This window comes from Bombyx mandarina, chromosome 18 (assembly GCF_030267445.1).
Source record: "Bombyx mandarina strain Sakado chromosome 18, ASM3026744v2".
Taxonomy (NCBI): Eukaryota; Metazoa; Arthropoda; class Insecta; order Lepidoptera; family Bombycidae; genus Bombyx; species Bombyx mandarina.
In genome coordinates, this window is record NC_143224.1 from 3,861,519 (window position 1) to 3,880,204 (window position 18,686).

Here is an 18,686-nt window from a genome sequence, read left to right on the forward strand (position 1 = left end):
TGTCTTATAATTTGAAAAAAATAAAAAGTAAAAAAGGGATATATGGTGTACTTACTGGTGGTTGCTATGAATTAGAAGGATCTGTTTTCTTCAAGAATTGCCCTCGTTTCTCAGCGAATTCCGCGCTCAGTCTGTGCGCCTTCAGCGTGTTAGGTTTAGACATATTAACACTTATCACTAGCCCGATTACTCCTGAATTGACGATTGATCAAAAATAAACACTATACGATCGTGTAATAAACTAGTTTTTCGTTGTTAATTATAGGCCGAAATACGTTTTTATATCACAATGTCGAGTCCACGAAGTCACCAAAAAGCGATGCTTTCTTATCTAGAACACAAATAAATTAATAAGGAGTTCTTATTGATCAAAAGTATTTCTATACCAGACACTGTTCCCGTGTGTGTTAGATATGCCGCGTGCACTTAAATATAAGCAAACGTTAAACTAATTTATAAATTATCGATATTTTATTTAATGAGACGGATTTATTACGTTTCGTATTTAATATTACATTTAAATAATGATTCGAAATTGTTATGTATTTACAGTATTGGGACGAAGTTGATGCGTTCTGTGGCTTGGTTTATGTATTTGAAGTTGGTCGCGTTTGTGTACGCATGCGCGGAAGGGTGGCCGAAACGTTCCATTGTTGCCAGACTTTTCGATAAAAAGATCAAATAAAAACTATTTATTGATAAACGTGTTTTATTGTTGTGAGATAAAGTTTGTTTTTGTTTGATGGGTGATGTCAGGGGTCGTTCGGTAGGGTTGGAATTCAATAGGGTTACGTCATAAGGCACGGTAAACATTCCGTGTACAATCAGTACTATTATTATTATCGTGTCGCACGTGATTTTAGTATGAGTTATCGTTAGCGAAATCTTTGGTTACACATGCGAGAGAAATAGCGAGATGATCCACGCATCTTAAAAATAATGAGTATTTGTGGGGTAGGAGTATTTGTAGTAGGGTTGAGAAAAATCTATTTCCAATTTTTTTTTATTAATGACAATACAGTTTCTTAATAACTATTATAACAAAAATTATAAACAGAGGCGAAAAAGGTACCTAGCTGTTCTGTAGTTTAACATTTCTAAATTTGTTACCAACGCGTTCTCAAATATAATCTTTTTGATGTTATCATGGGAGATAACGATTGTTTAATTATTTTTTTTACGCACTAAGCTCTTTCTGGTTTTGAATTACGAGAGCCCATGCAGCGTTACAGCATGAGTATCGCATTCGTGAGGTCGAAATCTGAACTATACTGCGTGCATACAATCGAAGCCCTCGAACCTAAGTGCTTCGCGCGACAGAAATATACAGCACCCTTGTTTTTTTTTATATATGAAAGATTACTGGTGGCCCAAAGGCCTTTCCAGTTTCACCAGGACAGGTGGCCGAGCAAAGGCTGAGCCAAAGAACCCGAGTGTGGCATACATTAGGGAAACCCACTCTGTTTTCCTATGCGGGGACTAGTAACATATTTCTCGACCAAACTCCTAGTCACCGTCCTCGCCGGTCACAGTCCTAGTCGAACCAGTCGCTTGCGACGAAGGGCTCGACGAGTGAATTAACCCAAAGACATAGCCACCTGAGTTTCTCCCCGGATTTTCTCAGTAGGTCGCATTTCCGATCCGGTGTTAGATTCTGCGAAGCACTGCTTTTGCTAGGGCCAGTGTTAGCAACGTTCCCGGTTTGAGCCCCGTGAGCTGACCTACACGTCAAGGAGAAGCTGAAATAGCCTCTCAAGGCTATCAGCATAGGTAGGAAAAAAAACCTGTGTGTTTCGCGACAGAAGCACACAGCACCCTAGTACGAACCCGAGTGTGCCATACGTTAGAGAAGCCCACTCCGTTTTCCTATACCAAGACTAGTTATATATTTCTCGACCAAACTATAACGTTTCGCGTAGGAACGATAAAATTCCCTAATGGCACGCTCTATTGCTTCGAATCGGTGGCATGCATATAAAACGTACTTTCATATGCATATATGTAAGTACTTTCAAAACATTACTGAGGAATACATTAAAATTTAACACACATTTTTCTACCTTATCGTAAATTCGCATTTATTTTGTGTGTATGTAGATTTTATTATAATAAAATGCGATGACGACTTTTTTCTGCCAGATACACAGGATATGCGATTTTAAGCATGGGTAAGTCTTTCCTCTCGTGGCAGAAAGGATCCTTCAAGATCTTTTTTGCCATGGTACCATCTGGCTTTGGAATGAACGTTTCCCGAGCGTTATGACATGTCCTTCTTCAAACGAGGCTTGCGGAGAGCACCTAATGGTAGGCAGCGGCTTAGCTCTGCCCCTGGCATTGCTAACGTGCATTAGTGACGGTAACCGCTTACCATCAGGTGGGCCGTATGCTCGTTTGCCTACAAAGGCAATAAAATAAAGAAAAAAAGTTTTCACTTCATCGGGTGTTAAGCGCTCGCCGACATCCCGAGTGATATGCCACTAATCATCTTGACACATGAGAGTAGTCTTAAATGTTGTGCAACGGTTGCTGTGTTTAGTGTAGACAGTGTCTCAGTTCTGACTCTGGCATTGCTGATGTCCATAAGCAGCGGTCACTACATATCACCATTAAGCCATTAAAGAATCCTTCCAATACAAATAGGCGAGATTTCCCCGAGCCGTACTCACAATACCTACGTTCTGACAACAAGACATTAGACATTATCAACAACCACCTATGTACGTTCTGAAAAATCAAATACAAATGCTACTTTATTAAACAAGCATACATTTACTTTTCCAATGGCAAACTCTTTCCTACGAAACTTTACACACTGAAAAAAAAAAACGATATCGACCATCATATCTATTCTACTTTAAATTATTGACAGTTACGTTACTGAAAGAGAATATTTGAATGTTTACCCCATAAAATACTTAAAATAGTGATATATTAAAAGCAATACTTAAACAATTAACATCGCGTTATGACTGAGAAAAGTGAGTCATACACACATAATCCGGCAATTCATAAAATCAATAAAGACAATCCCCCACGTCGGACAGAATGCACTTGTGTGCGCTCTCAACGTCTCTGTACGGTCAACGAAAAAATCATGTTATTTTATTATATTAATATTATTTTCTATAGGGTTCACTGTACCTGTGCTATTTTAAAATATGGTGTTTCGATTTTAACCATGTGAATATCGGCCATCATCTTCATCATCAACCGAGATGATGACTTCAAATTATCAAGCCAGTATTAATTTAAAATTACACATAATTAATTATATATAATAAATACTTTACAGTTTAATCTTCTGTTTTTGACGTGATAACGGCTTATATATCGATGAGCGCCGGCTACACGCACGAAAAAGTGTCACGTTCCGCTTGAGGCTAAGCGTGCAAGTGAGAGCGCAGAAGAAGCGATACAGAGGCACGATCGACCCAAGCGTTGGCTTGTCGCACATTTATTATGTCTCTTCTCGTGTGACATCAGAGCTAGCAGTTCGAATAGTTCTACTACTGACGTCATCACGTAAGACTATCAATCGCAAACTGACTCAAAAAATTTACATTGCCGATGTTTCGAATAGTTTTTTTTTTGTTTTTGGTCACGCACCCCTAAAGTGTTATTCGTTTAGCATTTGAATATTGTAATAATACCGTCTAAGCCTCTATAATAATGTTCCTACTGAAATACAATTTAATTTTAGTTGAGTCGACGAGGAGGCGGGAAATGTGATGAAATTAGTACAAAGCTACATAGACACGGCAATATAATATTTTATGTTTTTCTTATTCATGGTCGTTACAATAGCTTACAGTAATGGTTATGATACATTTTGTGAAATATATTTGAAGATTGATGATTGAAGATAATTCAAGAAGGACACTAACACGAAAATAAAGGTTTTCCATTTATGAAAATCTAAAAAGTTTTTTCCCCCGCTAAAGCGTTCGAAGCAATCGTCTGACGTTGATGACGCCACGATCACTTATAATCGTTTATTCTGATACTATTATGTCAAATGGGACACCCTGTAAACATGAGCATGATAGGAAATGTAAAGTTGTCAAAAAACATTTTTAAATATCTAAAATTTCAACTAAGTTCTAAGTTTTCAGACCAATCGTATCTCAAAATAAAATAAAATAAACTTCATTTTTAATTTTAAAGCAACCTTTATAACCTATGACGTTTAAAACTGTATTTAGAATTGGAAGTGGAATTTTAAATACATTTTATATAATAATTGTTTGTTATTCTGTCCGTACATTTCACCCTCGACCCAGCCACGTAATCCGCGTTTAGACTTCCCCCATACCTCAGTTGTCAGCGCGTCTCCGACGAAATGCTCCGCGCAAGGCTGTTTTACGACTTGTCTTCAAATCGTTGACATAGTTCTAAAATTATTTCAGCGTGATGCCCAAGGTCTATGGCAAGATCTTGCTTTTATGATTTGAAGGTTACAATTTCAGTGACTTACATGTGTACACACGCACGCATATGCATTTCATGTTATTTTTATGTTTAAAAACTTGAAACAAGGGTTAATGTAATTTATTTACACCTTTTAGTTTCTTATGTATTTTTTTCTACTTCCATTTTTCATACTTTTAATACCATAGGCGGATAGATGAAAATGTCATACTATCCTCGTGCAGTTACTGCCAACATTAATTGTTTATTAATTATTAATCGTATATTTGGTACGTTTGGTCTATTCTGATAGATCTCTTTGCATATTCTCAATGATTTTGAATTTATCTAGATGACGATGGTTAGACAATGGACGGACGAGACGGACGAGATCGCTTTTAGCGATAAGACTACCCGTTGTATGAATTATACCTACCTTGATTTGCTTTTGTTGGTAATAAAGTATATTTTAGATCTCTCTTTCTCTTTGGCCGAGAGAGCAGATAGTTACGATGTCGACAGTCCATACATGACAAGATTCTAAAGTTTTTCAGCTATAGGTTCAATTTTCAACAATCTAAGCTGGTCTTTTCTTGAGATACGCTGAACTTTTATTTCTTAAATACTATAGCTAATGTCCTAATTGTGTACTAACACAATAACGACGGTAGGTATATGACCAAAATTGATAATGGTCGCCCCCAAAAAAACCTATTTAAATTTAATGCGATTCTATAGAAACTTACGACAACACCTTTTTTTTGTTGATAGCCAAAACAGAGATGACGAGGGTCCTACGTCAGACAAAGGGCGGGCTCTGACAATGTCACGATTAATGAAACCTCCTTTGGCCCAGTGACTAAACAATTTTCCACTACAAAGGGGAGCCACGGGGAAAAAATTCAATGAAATCGCAGCCGTCGAGATTTTTTTTTTCCGTAATTCGGTGATAAACATGCCTAATGACAAATATCAGATGAGAAGCCAGTATTTAATAGCTTTTTTGTTACCTAGTTGATACCTTGTGATCTAAATGTTACCTAAGTAATCAGGCGTTACCGTCTGACAGGCAGTTTTCCAACTGAGATTTCAGGTGTGATGGTGTCTATGCTTATTATGTCGGTACTTGAACCATTGTACATTGGTTCGCTTGCGGACTAAATAATAATAATAATAATAATGGTTGGTTCAGTTGAATGGAATATTTTAAATGTATTCAACTGATAATTATTTATAATAATGTATGTTTTATTTGATTTGTTTTGGTAATTTTATGTATGATTCAATGATACTGTGTACACACATGGACTTGACGTTGTTGTCTGAAATGAAATAAATAATTCATTCATTCATTCATTTAAGCATATGACAACTGCTTACCATCAGATGAACAGTGAGGGAGCTCTTGTAATGATTTAAATAATAAAAAAATTACCTTGTCTTCCGCTTCCTCTGCCCTCCCCTCTGCTTCGAGGACTCGCTGCTCCAGCTCCGTGAGCTGTAACAAAAATAACAATTAGACTTTGAACATGTTCAATTATATTGATTTAACTTCAAACTACATTATATTGTTGAAGATAGTAAAAAAAAATAAAGCCCTAAGAAATGTTCATTTATAATCGAAATCTTGGACAAGATACTTCTAGCGCCATCTCTTGGCCGCTGAAACTAAAAACCATCCAGTAATTACGTCACAAGGAAAACTCGACACGTTTTCCTGTTACACGACACTCGCGACCACGTAGTTCCAGCACCACCCGCTAGATGGCACCACTAGCGCTCAGTTTATTGAACCACGTGGTAGTGTGCTTTGCACTTATATCTATGTGGCGGAGGCTGTATGAAAGGTATTATTGTTATGTAAGTGTATATGTAGTGTTCGTGCGGTCTCCAAGGCAAGGCGGGGCGGATTGGATCGCGGCGAAAGGGGTGAGAGATACTCGCAAAATATAACCAAGTTGATATATGGACGAGAGACACATGTTCGGCGTGTTCCTGAAAGGTTTATATTACTGAAGCGAACGTGGGTGTTATGCGATTCCGAAAATAGGTGTACACACACGATACACGTCTTACACACATATTTAGCACGTTGTTCACTACGTTACGAGTGTATGTACTTTATATAGAGGGGGTTAAAGTTCATTATGCGTGTTTGATGTCTCTTGAACGTACAGCTTTTAGTTTGTCTATTCCGCTCATAGCTGCTGTACTATTTACCAATGATATATATACCTGAGTATATTTGTCTTAAGCCACAGGCGCACGTGTCGACATGAATTTGTGTGTACACGTTCAATAGCTGAACTGTGGATATGTGAAATATTAGTGATGTGTCGATAGATACAGAGGCCAATAGTTTAATAGTTGACATTTAATTTTAAAACACAAATTAAATGGAAATATTTGTATTATAATTTCTTGTTGCATAGACGAATGAACAAGCTCACGGCCCGCCCAATGGTAATTGGTTATCGGAGCCTATAGACATTACAGCGTGAATATCGCTAACTATCTTGTTACATGAGGTAACGTGAATCTTTAAATTGTTTACAATAAGTCGTAATTTTTTTTATTGCTCTTGTAGGCAGACGAGCATACGGCCCACCTGATGGTGAGTGGTCACCGTCGCCCATGGACTTCAGCAATGCCAGGGGCAGAGCCAAGCCGCTGCCTACCGAGTCTGTCATTGTTTCTATGCTTTTTATACCCTACCTATTCGCGGGTGGCCTAAGGGTCTATTCCGGCTAAGCTTTGGCTTGAAAGTGCGCTCACGGGCTCAATCAGAGCATTTTCTAACACTGGCCCTAGCAAGAGAGCAAGAGCAGTGCTTCGATGAATCTACCACCGGTTCGGAATCGCGACTAAACGAGAAGATCCGGCGAGAAACTAAGTGGGTTGTGTCGACGAGCGAACTAGCCCACACGTCATTTCGGATCCTCCCGATCAAGCACCGGTCATCGTTTTCGTCGAACCCGTCGCTAAATTAACCCACAGACACAGCCCACTGAGTTTCTCGTCGGATCTTCTCAGTGAGTCGCGTTTCCGATCCGGTGGTGGATTCTGCGAAGCACGGCTCTTGCCAGGGTTCGTGTTAGTAACGTCGTCAGGTTTGAGACCCGTGAGCTTTTGAAGTCGTCATGGCCTAAAGGATAAGACGTCCGGTGCATTCGTGTTGAGCGATGCACCGATTTTCTAATCTCAGGCGGGTACTAATTTTTCTAATGAAATACGTACTCAACAAATGTTCACGATTGATTTCCACGGTGAAGGAATAGCATCGTGTAATAAAAATCAAACCCGTAAAATTATAATTTGCGTAATTACTGGTGATAGGACTTCTTGTGAGTCCGCACGGGTAGGTACCACCACTGCCTATTTCTGCCGTGAAGCAGTAATGCGTTTCGGTTTGAAGGGTGGGGCAGCCGTTGTAACTATACTGAGACCTTAGAACTTATATCTCAAGGTGGGTGGCGCATTTACGTTGTGGATGTCTATGGGCTCCAGTAACCACTTAACACCAGGTGGGCTGTGAGCTCGTCCACCCATGTAAGCAATAAAAAAAAGCTTACCTACTAGTTAAGGTTACGCTGAAATAGCCTCTCAAGGCTATCAGCTTAGGTAGGGAAAAAAAAGCTAGCCCATAGACGAGTTCGACGAGGACGGTAACCGTTGCTTCAAGAGCCTCCGCTTACTTTTCCTACACCACTGAACCGATTTTCATACGGTTTTCACCAATAGAAAGAGCGATGGACGAGGAAGATCACGGGGTGATGGGGGTGATGTAATGAGCAGAAAGATAGTGATCAATAAATAACATTACCATGGTTGCTAAAGAAGCAACTTAACGATCACTAAAAAATAACATACGAGTATATTGCGCTCTTTCTGATTTTTTTAGCACAGTGTGTGCATCTTCAAACAACATTGAAACGGCCCAATACTTATCCTTAGCGACAATGTTTGCCGTCGTAAGCTATTCAGCAAATTACGACAAAAACAAATCATTTTACGAACGTTTTTCATACATACAAAATCTATACTAATATTATAAAGAGGAAAGATTTGTTTGTTTCGAATAGGCTCCGAAACTACTGGACCGATTTGAAAAATTCTTTTTCCATTAGAAGCCGACATTGTCCCGGATGAACATAGGCTACTTTTTTTTAATTTTTATTTTATTTTATTTTTTTGGTTTCATGTGTGTTTTAATGTTTCCGAAGCGAAGCGAGGGCGGGTCGCTAGTACTCTATAAGTCTACAGAACACGTCTTCGAATACTTACGCGAACCTGCATCCGCAAATCCAGATTCTAGATCTAACGAACTGACAAATAAAAATCAATACACGAACCGAATGCAAGACAACGTCAAAGGAGCCTTAGGTTGCATGCGGCAAATCAAATTGAGACGGAGCTTTTAAAAGAAGAGAATTTTATTTATCCCTCGTATCGATGAAGACGTCTTGTTGTTTTATGAAAACGAAATCGAATCGGAAGGAAATTGCTTTAAAACGATCAATCTTTATTGAATGTGTTTTGTTATTTGTATTTTGTTTAATTCAATACATCCTCGAATCTCAGGCGGGTACCAATTTTTGTAATGAAATACGTACTAAGCAAATGTTCACGATCGACTTCCACGGTGAAGGAATAACATCGTGTAATAAAAATGGAACCCGCAAAAATATAATTTGCGTAATTACTGGTGGAAGGACCTCTTGTGAGTCCGCGCGGGTGGGTACCACCACCCTGCCTATTTCTGCCGTGAAGCAGTAATGCGTTTCGGTTTGAAGGGTGGGGCAGCCGTTGTAACTATACTTGAGACCTTAGAACTTATATCTCAAGGTGGGTGGCGCATTTACGTTCTAGATGTCTATGGGCTCCAGTAACCACTTAACACTAGGTGGGCTGTGAGCTCGTCCACACATCTAGCAATAAAAAAAAAAATCCTTAATGTCAATTTTAATTTTTGTTTTCGAAATACAATTTAGTAATGGTGCATTGTAAATGTAAACTGTTTTCACAAAGTAACATTTTTGTGTTTTAGAATCGTAAATTATATTTCTGCAAGTCCTGCATAATATATACGATCCAGTGTGAGTTCTGGGGCATATTTGCAAGTTGTACAGATATATATATCTATATCTATTATTTTTTTGTCATAATGTACGTAAATTTAAGAAGAACGTAAATAATTACAATATCTAACCGATTTTTTTTTTTCGGGGTGGGGGCCTAACCTCCTGTGAGGTCCCTGCGTCTAGGGGGCGTGCAGGGTATGTGGGACTTGACGATCTGCTGATGTTTTTTTTTTTATTGCTTAGATTGGTGGACGAGCTCACAGCCCACCTGGTGTTAAGTGGTTACTGGAGCCCATAGACATCTACAATGTAAATGCGCCACCCACCTTGAGATATAAGTTCTAAGGTCTCAGTATAGTTACAGCGGCTGCCCCATCCTCCAAACCGAAACGCATTACTGCTTCACGGCAGAAATAGGCAGGGTGGTGGTACCCACCCGCGCGGACTCACAAGAGGTCCTACCACCAGTAATTACGCAAATTATATTTTTGCGGGTTCCATTTTTATTACACGATGTTATTCCTTCACCGTGGAAGTCGATCATGAACATTTGTTAAGTACGTATTTCATTAGAAAAATTGGCACCCGCCTGCGGGATTCGAACACCGGTGCATCGCTACATACGAATGCACCGGACGTCTTATCCTTTAGGCCACTAAGGGACGTTTTTTTATTCCTACCTATGCTGATAGGCTTGAGAGGCTATTTCAGCTTCGCCTTGACGTGTAGGTGAGCTCACGGGGCTCAAGCCGGAGTGTTGCTAACACTGGCCCTAGCAAGAGCAGTCCTTCGCAGAATCTACCACCGGATCGGTGACGCGACCCACTGAGAAGATCCGGCGAGAAACTCAGTGGGCTGTATCTGTGGGCAAATTTACTCGCCGAGCCCTTCGTCGCAAACGACGGGTTCGTCGGGGACAGTGACCGGTGCTTGAGGTACCTAAAAGCACCGTAAATGGAAAAGGTACGTTAACTTGTATCCATTTAAGTACCGTAGTAGGGGTCAAAGAACTAAGATCCTACGTGACAATCACCCGCGAGACTGTGACACCGGCCACTTCCAGCAACTTAATGCCCTCGAAGCAGATGAGTCTAAATATACGGAACCCCACATAACATCCTATTCTAATTTACCGTAGGCTACCTTCAAAACCTGCCACAATTCAAAGCCTACTAGGGCTCGAAAGTCAGTATGGAATGAAAAATAAAATTTTCATTAAACGACTAGAGCAGACCGCGTGCCCAAGGATGTTTTAGGGCCCTACTGCACTAAGCGACTCTCCTGCACTAAGCGACTCCCCTGCACTCTTACACCCGACGTCCGATCTCCGTCCGGGGTTAGAACGCGGTCAAAGTAGGGGGGTTCCCGCGGTCAGCACTACAACCAGACACGCGGCGCCACCCCGAGGACGCCCGACTGACGAGTCGTCGAGGCGATAGTCGACAACCAACGAACCCAACCAAATTAAATGAAAATAAATGTAATATGCGATCTTATAAGTCCCATGAAATAATCGCATAAGTTGTGTTAAGCCAGTTATCCGAGTATTTTTTTTTTTTGTTTTGCTATCTCAAATATTTTACGACGTGTATTTATTTATATATGTATTACGAGTATAATTCGATGTAGCTACAGTTTCACGAACAGCCGTCCACCTGATATCAACCCGCCTAGAAGTTGATAAGCCTTGGATTGGCAAAGGAAGATTTATGTAAGGAAATAAAATCAGAACAATTCTGCTGAGCAGATAATTCTGAAATTAGTACGACATCCTATAGGTATATGACGAAAGCTCTCGTGGCTATTCGTATGAGAAAAAAAATATCCACAAAAATAATTTCAATAATCTTCAGATCTGACTATCAACGTTTAGATCATCAGTCGTGCTTAGTTAAGTGACACTTAATCAGATAAGGCACGTGACACCGTGTCGCTAGAGTATCGACGTAATTGTAAGGCCAAGGGTTGAAAGCCAATAAAGCAGAACCTTCAGGCTGTAGTTTCGCAGTACATTGAAGGGCCTTTTGTGATGGTTATGTGTATTTATAGCCCTATAATATGACACATTTAGGTCAGAGCCCCTGACAAGTACTCTTCAAGTTAAATGTCAGTTTTATTGACGGTCGAGCGTATCAGTTCGTAAGTGATTATATTTGTTCGAACCTTTACAGCCGGTTCGTGATGTTTTATTGAGTTATAGATGTCTTGTTTACAATTTCCCCAAGAATATTGTTTGGTTGTTAAATACAATCACCGCATTTTCTTGTCGTAATCAGAACTCTACCTTGCGTATCAGCTCCTTAATACGTAGCTACTGCTTCCTTGAGCAAAACAATGTTTTCGTTAGTAGTATAATATAGTAGTACCATGTCAATATTGCATGATAATGGTTGAGCAATAACAGATACTTTTCATGTATAACTTAAGTGGGGTTTCTTATGAAAAATACCTTCTTTTTTCATTGCCATTGTAAGCAGTCGAGCGACCCATCTGATGGTTAGTAGTTATCATTGTTCATAGACATCCGCAATGCTAGCCAAGCTGGTGCGTGAAGCAAAAACTTTGTACCCCTTTTTACGAAAATTGCGCGGACGGAGGAATATGAAATTTCCTACACTTATAGAGAATATAGCGAAGGAGTGTAGAATGGTATATTTTTTTTAATTATGCATTAATAATACATTATATCAATAAAAAAAACATTACACACATCCATCCACTACCATGTATTTGACACATATGTATACTCTATGTTTATTGTCAAACTTTTGTTGCTCTGTTAGTCTGTGGTCAAATTGAGAGTAGGTTAATATTGTTTATTCGTCTTTTTTTTTATTTTTTTATTGCTTAGATGGATGGACGAGCTCACAGCCCACCTGATGTTAAGTGGTTACTGGAGCCCATAGACATCTACAACGTAAATGCGCCATCCACCTCGAGATATAAGTTCTAAGGTCTCAGTATAGTTACAACGGCTACCCCACCCTTCGAACCGAAACGCATTACTGCTTCACGGCGGAAATAAGCGGGGTCGTGGTACCTACCCGTGCGGACTCCCAAGAGGTCCTACCACCAGTGATTACGCAAATTATAATGTTGCGGGTTTGATTTTTATTACACGATGTTATTCCTTCACCGTCTCTAGTTTTGTTAAAAACCCAACGCACACAAGCAAATACAAAGTGATTTACATGCCTTTAAAATCGGACATGACTCAAGTGAAGACTATATAAATAAATCTCTCGTGTCGCAATGTTTACGAAAAGCATCTCAAGCCGAGCCAGTGTTATTCGCAAACAAAATATGACATACGGCAAACAATTTCCTGCATGACGGAATCTTAAAGGCGCCGTCTCTCCAGTCTTCTACTTGAAAGCGTTACATCAAATGACACGTTAAAGCATTGATGCATTAAATAAAGTTCCGGGATGTATTCATATTAAACACGCTCGCAATGTCAAATCGTGTTTAGGTATGTAATGTTCAATGATATCGAAGAATTGTGGTTGCAACTGAGTCGAGAGTGAAGTTTTTTGTTTATTGCTTAGACAGAGCTTACGGCTGGTGGTGTTAAGTGGTTATCAGGGCTCATAGACGTCAAGAATGTAAACGTCATCAGCCAATCTGAGACATGAGTTATAAATCTCAGTTTTACAGTTTTAGTTTAGTTTTCTTAAACCTATGTATATGTAGGTTCTGAACATCTTGTGGGATTTTGTTGTACAGGCGCACAGACAAACACCCGAATGAGTTTCGTATCTTATGTAACCTACTCATCGGCACAACAAGCTTGTGTTTGTTCCTAGTATTTCTATTATGTATGTCCGACTTTTTAGGAAACTCCTCAATATGTTTACGAACATACATCAAATTTTCAAAAATGTACTGGGATGGCATAGTGAGAACTTTAATTTCTTTAAATTTCTCCCTCAGGGATTCCCTTGAGTGCATGTTATAAATAGCACGTATTGCTCTTTTCTGCAGAATAAATATCATTTCTACATCGGCCGCATTGCCCCATAGCAAAATGCCATAGGACATGACACTGTGGAAGGAACTAAAGTAAACTAAACGAGCCGTGTCCGCGTTTGTTAACATTTTAATTTTTTTTACTGCGTATGCTGCAGAGCTGAGCTTACTCGCCAATTTATGAATATGAGGTCCCCATTGCAGTTTGGAGTCCACTGTTATACCAAGAAATACGGTTGACTCAACAAGCTCCAATGATTCCTCAGAAACAATTACATCACTATCCACTTGTCTCACATTTAAAGATGGTTTAATACATTTTAAAGTAAATTTAATACATTTAGTTTTCTTACTATTCAATAATAGGTTATTGATACGGAACCAATGAACCACACACGAAATCGCATCATTCACTTCGTCATAGACTTGTAATTGTCGGGACTCAATAAAACTAGGTAAATCGTTTATATATATTAGAAATAAAAAAGGACCCAAAATGGAACCCTGAGGTACACCCATTTTCAACAACATTACCGACCTATCGCCGTCCTGGAAGCCATTTTAAATGCATTGAAATTGCACCCGAACTGGACTTCGTCTTCAAAACGAGCAATCCGAAGTCTTGCCACTTATTTCCACCTCAACGAAATCCGCGTGTTATTTCCGAACCGCGGAACAACCTCAAAGGTGGGTCCGGTCGAAGCCCCCACGATTTACAGTTCTTTAGCTACGCGATGCAGAAAATTGAAACGGCTTTCGGTTTAAGTTCATTTGACTGTGGTGTTTTCAGTTCGGGCTTAGAGATTCGGATGTTTTTTTTTTTCTCCAACGAAAATATGTGCTCTTTTGAGGTTAATAAACGAGATTTCAGCCCAAAGAGTTTTTATTCGATACATGAATGTATAATAGTTTCGATTGTGTGTAACATTAAGTGAGCTGCGAAGTTATTTTAACAAAGTAATATGAAAGGACAATGCCCAAAAGTGGGCCAACTTTATGTCTAAACTATTTGTACTTGAAAAACTATGCCTTATTTTTTTACGTTGTTTAGTTTATGTATCAACATTTCTTTCGCCCAGGTATTGTTTTACAAAAAAATAAATTACTTATTTGATAACATCCCAAAACTTGTGCCATAGTTTTTAAATTCGTCAATAGGCAAAGGGCTTGTTAGTCCATACAGCCTTATAGTAAACCTATATGCTGCCAAACGAAAGAGTTGTCTGTGACTTGAACAACAAATAAAAAGCTAATGGTTATAATTCACAGACTTTTTAGTTTATTTTTGTTCAATTCAATATTTATATATTGTAATGATAATTATTACTTAAAACCATGAGTTATTTTATTTAATATTTTTAGATATTAATGATTCCATTAGTAAAAATCTTAATGGCCTACCATTACTCTATTCTTATTAAATATAATATGATCAGAGAGTTTTGGCAGCAACCCGAGTGAAGCGTCACTTGAAGTTTTATTTTAATGTTTTTTTAATAGTTTATTGTGTAATTTGTATTATTTGTATTTGTAATATTGTGTATAAAAGGTCTGCGTAAACTCATGCTCAGTCAATATGGTATTCGTCGAGTTGACGTCAAAACTCCCAAAAAGCTATAAAAAGAGATACACCGGCTTTTTATTGACATAAAAAATATATAACTTCGACAGACTAGGCTGTATAGGCTACGCTCTTTGCCTGCTTATTGGTGAATTTAAAAACAACAACAACAATATCGTTGCCGGCTTCCGGATTTTCATTTCATTTTATTATTAATATGAGGATATAATAATAATAAAATGTACGTAAGGGCTTATTTCTAGCAACATTAACCACAATTAACTTATTTAATACTGTAAATAATTATGAGAGCGATTATTGATTTCGAAGAAAACAATTAACAACTTAATTTTAGCTGCAGAAAAAAACAGATTTCTCTTAAACCTGGGTGAGAATATAAAAATCGTTTTCTGAATATGAAACGATATTTCTTTGTCTATCAAATTCAGTTAAAACCATCATGACAGGACAACTTTTTTTAGGGGCCCAAACGCCCTTCACAAAATGGGCATTGTCCTTTGAACTTAAAGTGTACGCTGTCTGGGGATGCAGTTGGTAATGTAATAGAAATTTCACGATCATAAGTACAGCGGAATCGCTCGTGAAATGTAACATTGCACGTATCAACTCTATGCGGTAAGTTTTCGGAAATTTACAACATAGCGTAGGACGCACGTAATTGTTTTTACGGATGCTTATGATTAGCAGTCTGTACCGAATGTGGTAATGTATGTAGATTCTAAATGTAATACCCGATGGTTCAATACCCAAATAGTTCCTGAAAGAGAATAAAATACCACAAAATTCCAAACATCCGGTATTACATTCCAAAACATGCAAACATTGTACACTTTTTTTTTACCAAATATAATTATCGAGGCAAAGAGAGGCAAGCCAAGATGTCGTCGTGGTCTAAAGGACGTCTGGCGCACTCTTATGACGGAATGAAATAATAACGGTGCTCAAATCCCGCAGGCAATTATGAACATTTTTTATTTTAAGAAATGACTTCTTCGGTATAGGTATATCGTCGGTATAGGAATATTGTCGGTATAGGAATATTGTCGGTATAGGTATATTGTCAATAAAGGAATATAATCGGTTTAGGAATATCGTCGTATAAATCGCAAAATGTTTATATTTGCGTTATTAGACGTGATAGGGCATACTATAAGCCCGTAAAGGGTAAGGCTCACCATCCTGCCTATATCTTGAAGATTGGTACAATCATAGTCATAGCGCATCGTAAGATGATTAAGGGTCTATTGACTTCGTTAATCACTTCATACCAGTAGGGCTGTAAGCGCGATGTACGAAGTAATTAAATAAAATACGATTTACATAGCAAATTATTTACAAGAGATTGTAACAGGTTAGGGAATCATTTATTATGATAATACTGTCTGATTCTTAAGCAGAATATACGGATATGTGAAGCTTGGCCTCGTGCTGCTTGCTAATAATTCGCAATTTTCTGTAAATAGTAGCTACGCTATTTTCTTACCTAACATTCTAGAACATAGTCCCCTAGGTAGCATTGTATCTCTAGCATTGGTGCCTATATGTGGCACAAAACCATCAAATTTCGTTTTAAATGGTAGGATTGTGGCAACAATGCAATTGCGAGTTCAATCTCAGACTTGAAGATAGGTAACGGCATTCACCATGCAGTCTATGAGGTCCGATCCCCGCTTAATACCAGCTAGGCCATTAACTTACCTGCCCATCTAAGGCATTAAATAAACAAAAATAATCAGGGACGAATTTAAACTTAATGCCGCTCCTGGGCACCGGAAAAAAATCCGCCCAAATATTGGAATTTTGTAGTTTCTATATTTTATTTTTCAAAATTAAAATAACTAATTTATTGCAGAAACGTTATCATGTGTTATATATTCCAAAAACATAAATAAATATTTGTTTATTTTTTTCTAACAATTAATTATAAATTTTGTACTAAGGGTTATTCATAAATATATTACATCCAAAAAAATCTAATTAAATTTCTTTAATTCCAGAAAACAGAAAAATAAATTATTTTCAATGTCCTAGGATATAAATTGATTAAATCATTTTGATTATAATTTTTTAAAGTACCAAAATTATAATTCACAAATAATGGACGAATTGAATTTTTTGAATTATCAATTAAACAGAAATTATTAATTAATAGAATGATTTATTTATATTGAACAACCTTGATACGATTTAAAAAAAAATGTTTCACTTTCAAAATTTTGCCGTCCTAAAAATTTTGCCGCCCAGGGCACTTGCTCCGACTGTCCCTATTGTAAATCCACCACTGAAAATAATTGACATACAATCCGAATGTACCATAAATTCATTCATGCATAATGTATTGTGATTTCGTTGAATCCTCACTATTCCACATGCCGCCCCGCAGGTGGAATGAGGCGATAAAGTAATTATCGATATCACGCCACACTAATCGTGTACCTATCTATTAAAGGTGCTTCTAACCGTATATCAAACAATTTGTTTACTCTAGTAATAGATCGTAGATTGCTTTCATGTTTGTATAAACCTTTAGGGAACAGGATGTGACTTTTACAATTCTTTATTGGTTTGGTCCAAACGTTTAGTAACTTGAGACTAATTAATTAATGTCGTGCAATATGTATAATGTACTTTGTAATCGATATTATATCTTATAGTAAAATATTTTCTAAGAAGCAGACGTACGCGCTTAAAGATTACATAACATTGTTTCTATTCGTCAAGATGCACAGAATGAAATCTTTATTAGCAACAAAATATATAACGTATTAACGCCAGAAAGCTAACAACGCTTACTAAAAACGTAAACAACGATTTCGGAACCAAGAAACAATAAACGTTTATTACATTAGCGCTAAAACGTCCAGTCGGCGCGGTGTTCGAACGATAAATGACCTTTTCGACAAAACAAGACGCGCTCGATCAAATATTTACCAACTACCCGCCGTAATGGTAATTCAAATGTAGCGGTTTACGGTCGCACCTTGAGGAATGTTGCAATTCTTCTGAGTATTGAAGTGGGAATCTAAGATTTATAAAGGTCCACAAGCTTTGAAAGGATAGAAATATTTTATCCCATTGAAACCTTGCGTTGGGATTGGGAAATGTGATTGAATCAGAGGCAACACGGTTTAAGGTAATACAAGACTTATATATAGTATTATGACTGTAGGCCGGTGACCACTTAACACCATGAGATCGTCTGTCGTGATTCAAGAATCATTACAGTAACAGAAACTGCGTGTTTCATAATCAAACATAATAAATGACATGTTAAATATTATATAGTATAGATAATAATACGAGATTTAATAATATAGTTATCGATAGAATGTCGAGTTTTCAAGCACACTTTCACACGCAAATAGGATATTAATAGGAACATAGGTATTACCTATTTGATTATTAATATTGAATTGAATATATGCATATTGAGTATATATTGAAGGTAGTTTTGTGAAGCACACCATCCCTAACCCATAGACACAGCCCACTGAGTTTCTCGTCGGATCTTCCCAGTGGGTCGCGATTCCGATCCAGTAGATTTTGCGAAACACTGCTCTTGCTAGGGCCAGTGTTAGCAAATTCTCTTAGTTTGAGTCCATGGGCTCACTTATCCGGCGTAGCTGGAATAGCCTCTTAGGCTACCA

General features: G+C 38.0%; 1 protein-coding gene across 17 annotated transcripts in view; it reads right to left on the bottom strand.

Moving 5' to 3' along the window:
* The window catches only part of LOC114244342 (uncharacterized protein CG43867), a 376,703-nt gene that overhangs the window by 62,209 nt on the left and 295,808 nt on the right, over nucleotides 1–18,686 (bottom strand). For 15 of the 17 annotated variants that reach the window (XM_089734981.1, XM_089734982.1, XM_089734985.1 and 12 more), the window contains one exon: nucleotides 5,843–5,905. In XM_089734981.1, the coding sequence (XP_089591107.1) occupies nucleotides 5,843–5,905 (63 nt within the window). Of the gene's footprint in view, nucleotides 1–55; nucleotides 862–5,842; nucleotides 5,906–18,686 lie in introns of those variants that run through there. The other 2 variants (XM_089734998.1, XM_089734996.1) reach the window with 2 other exon arrangements.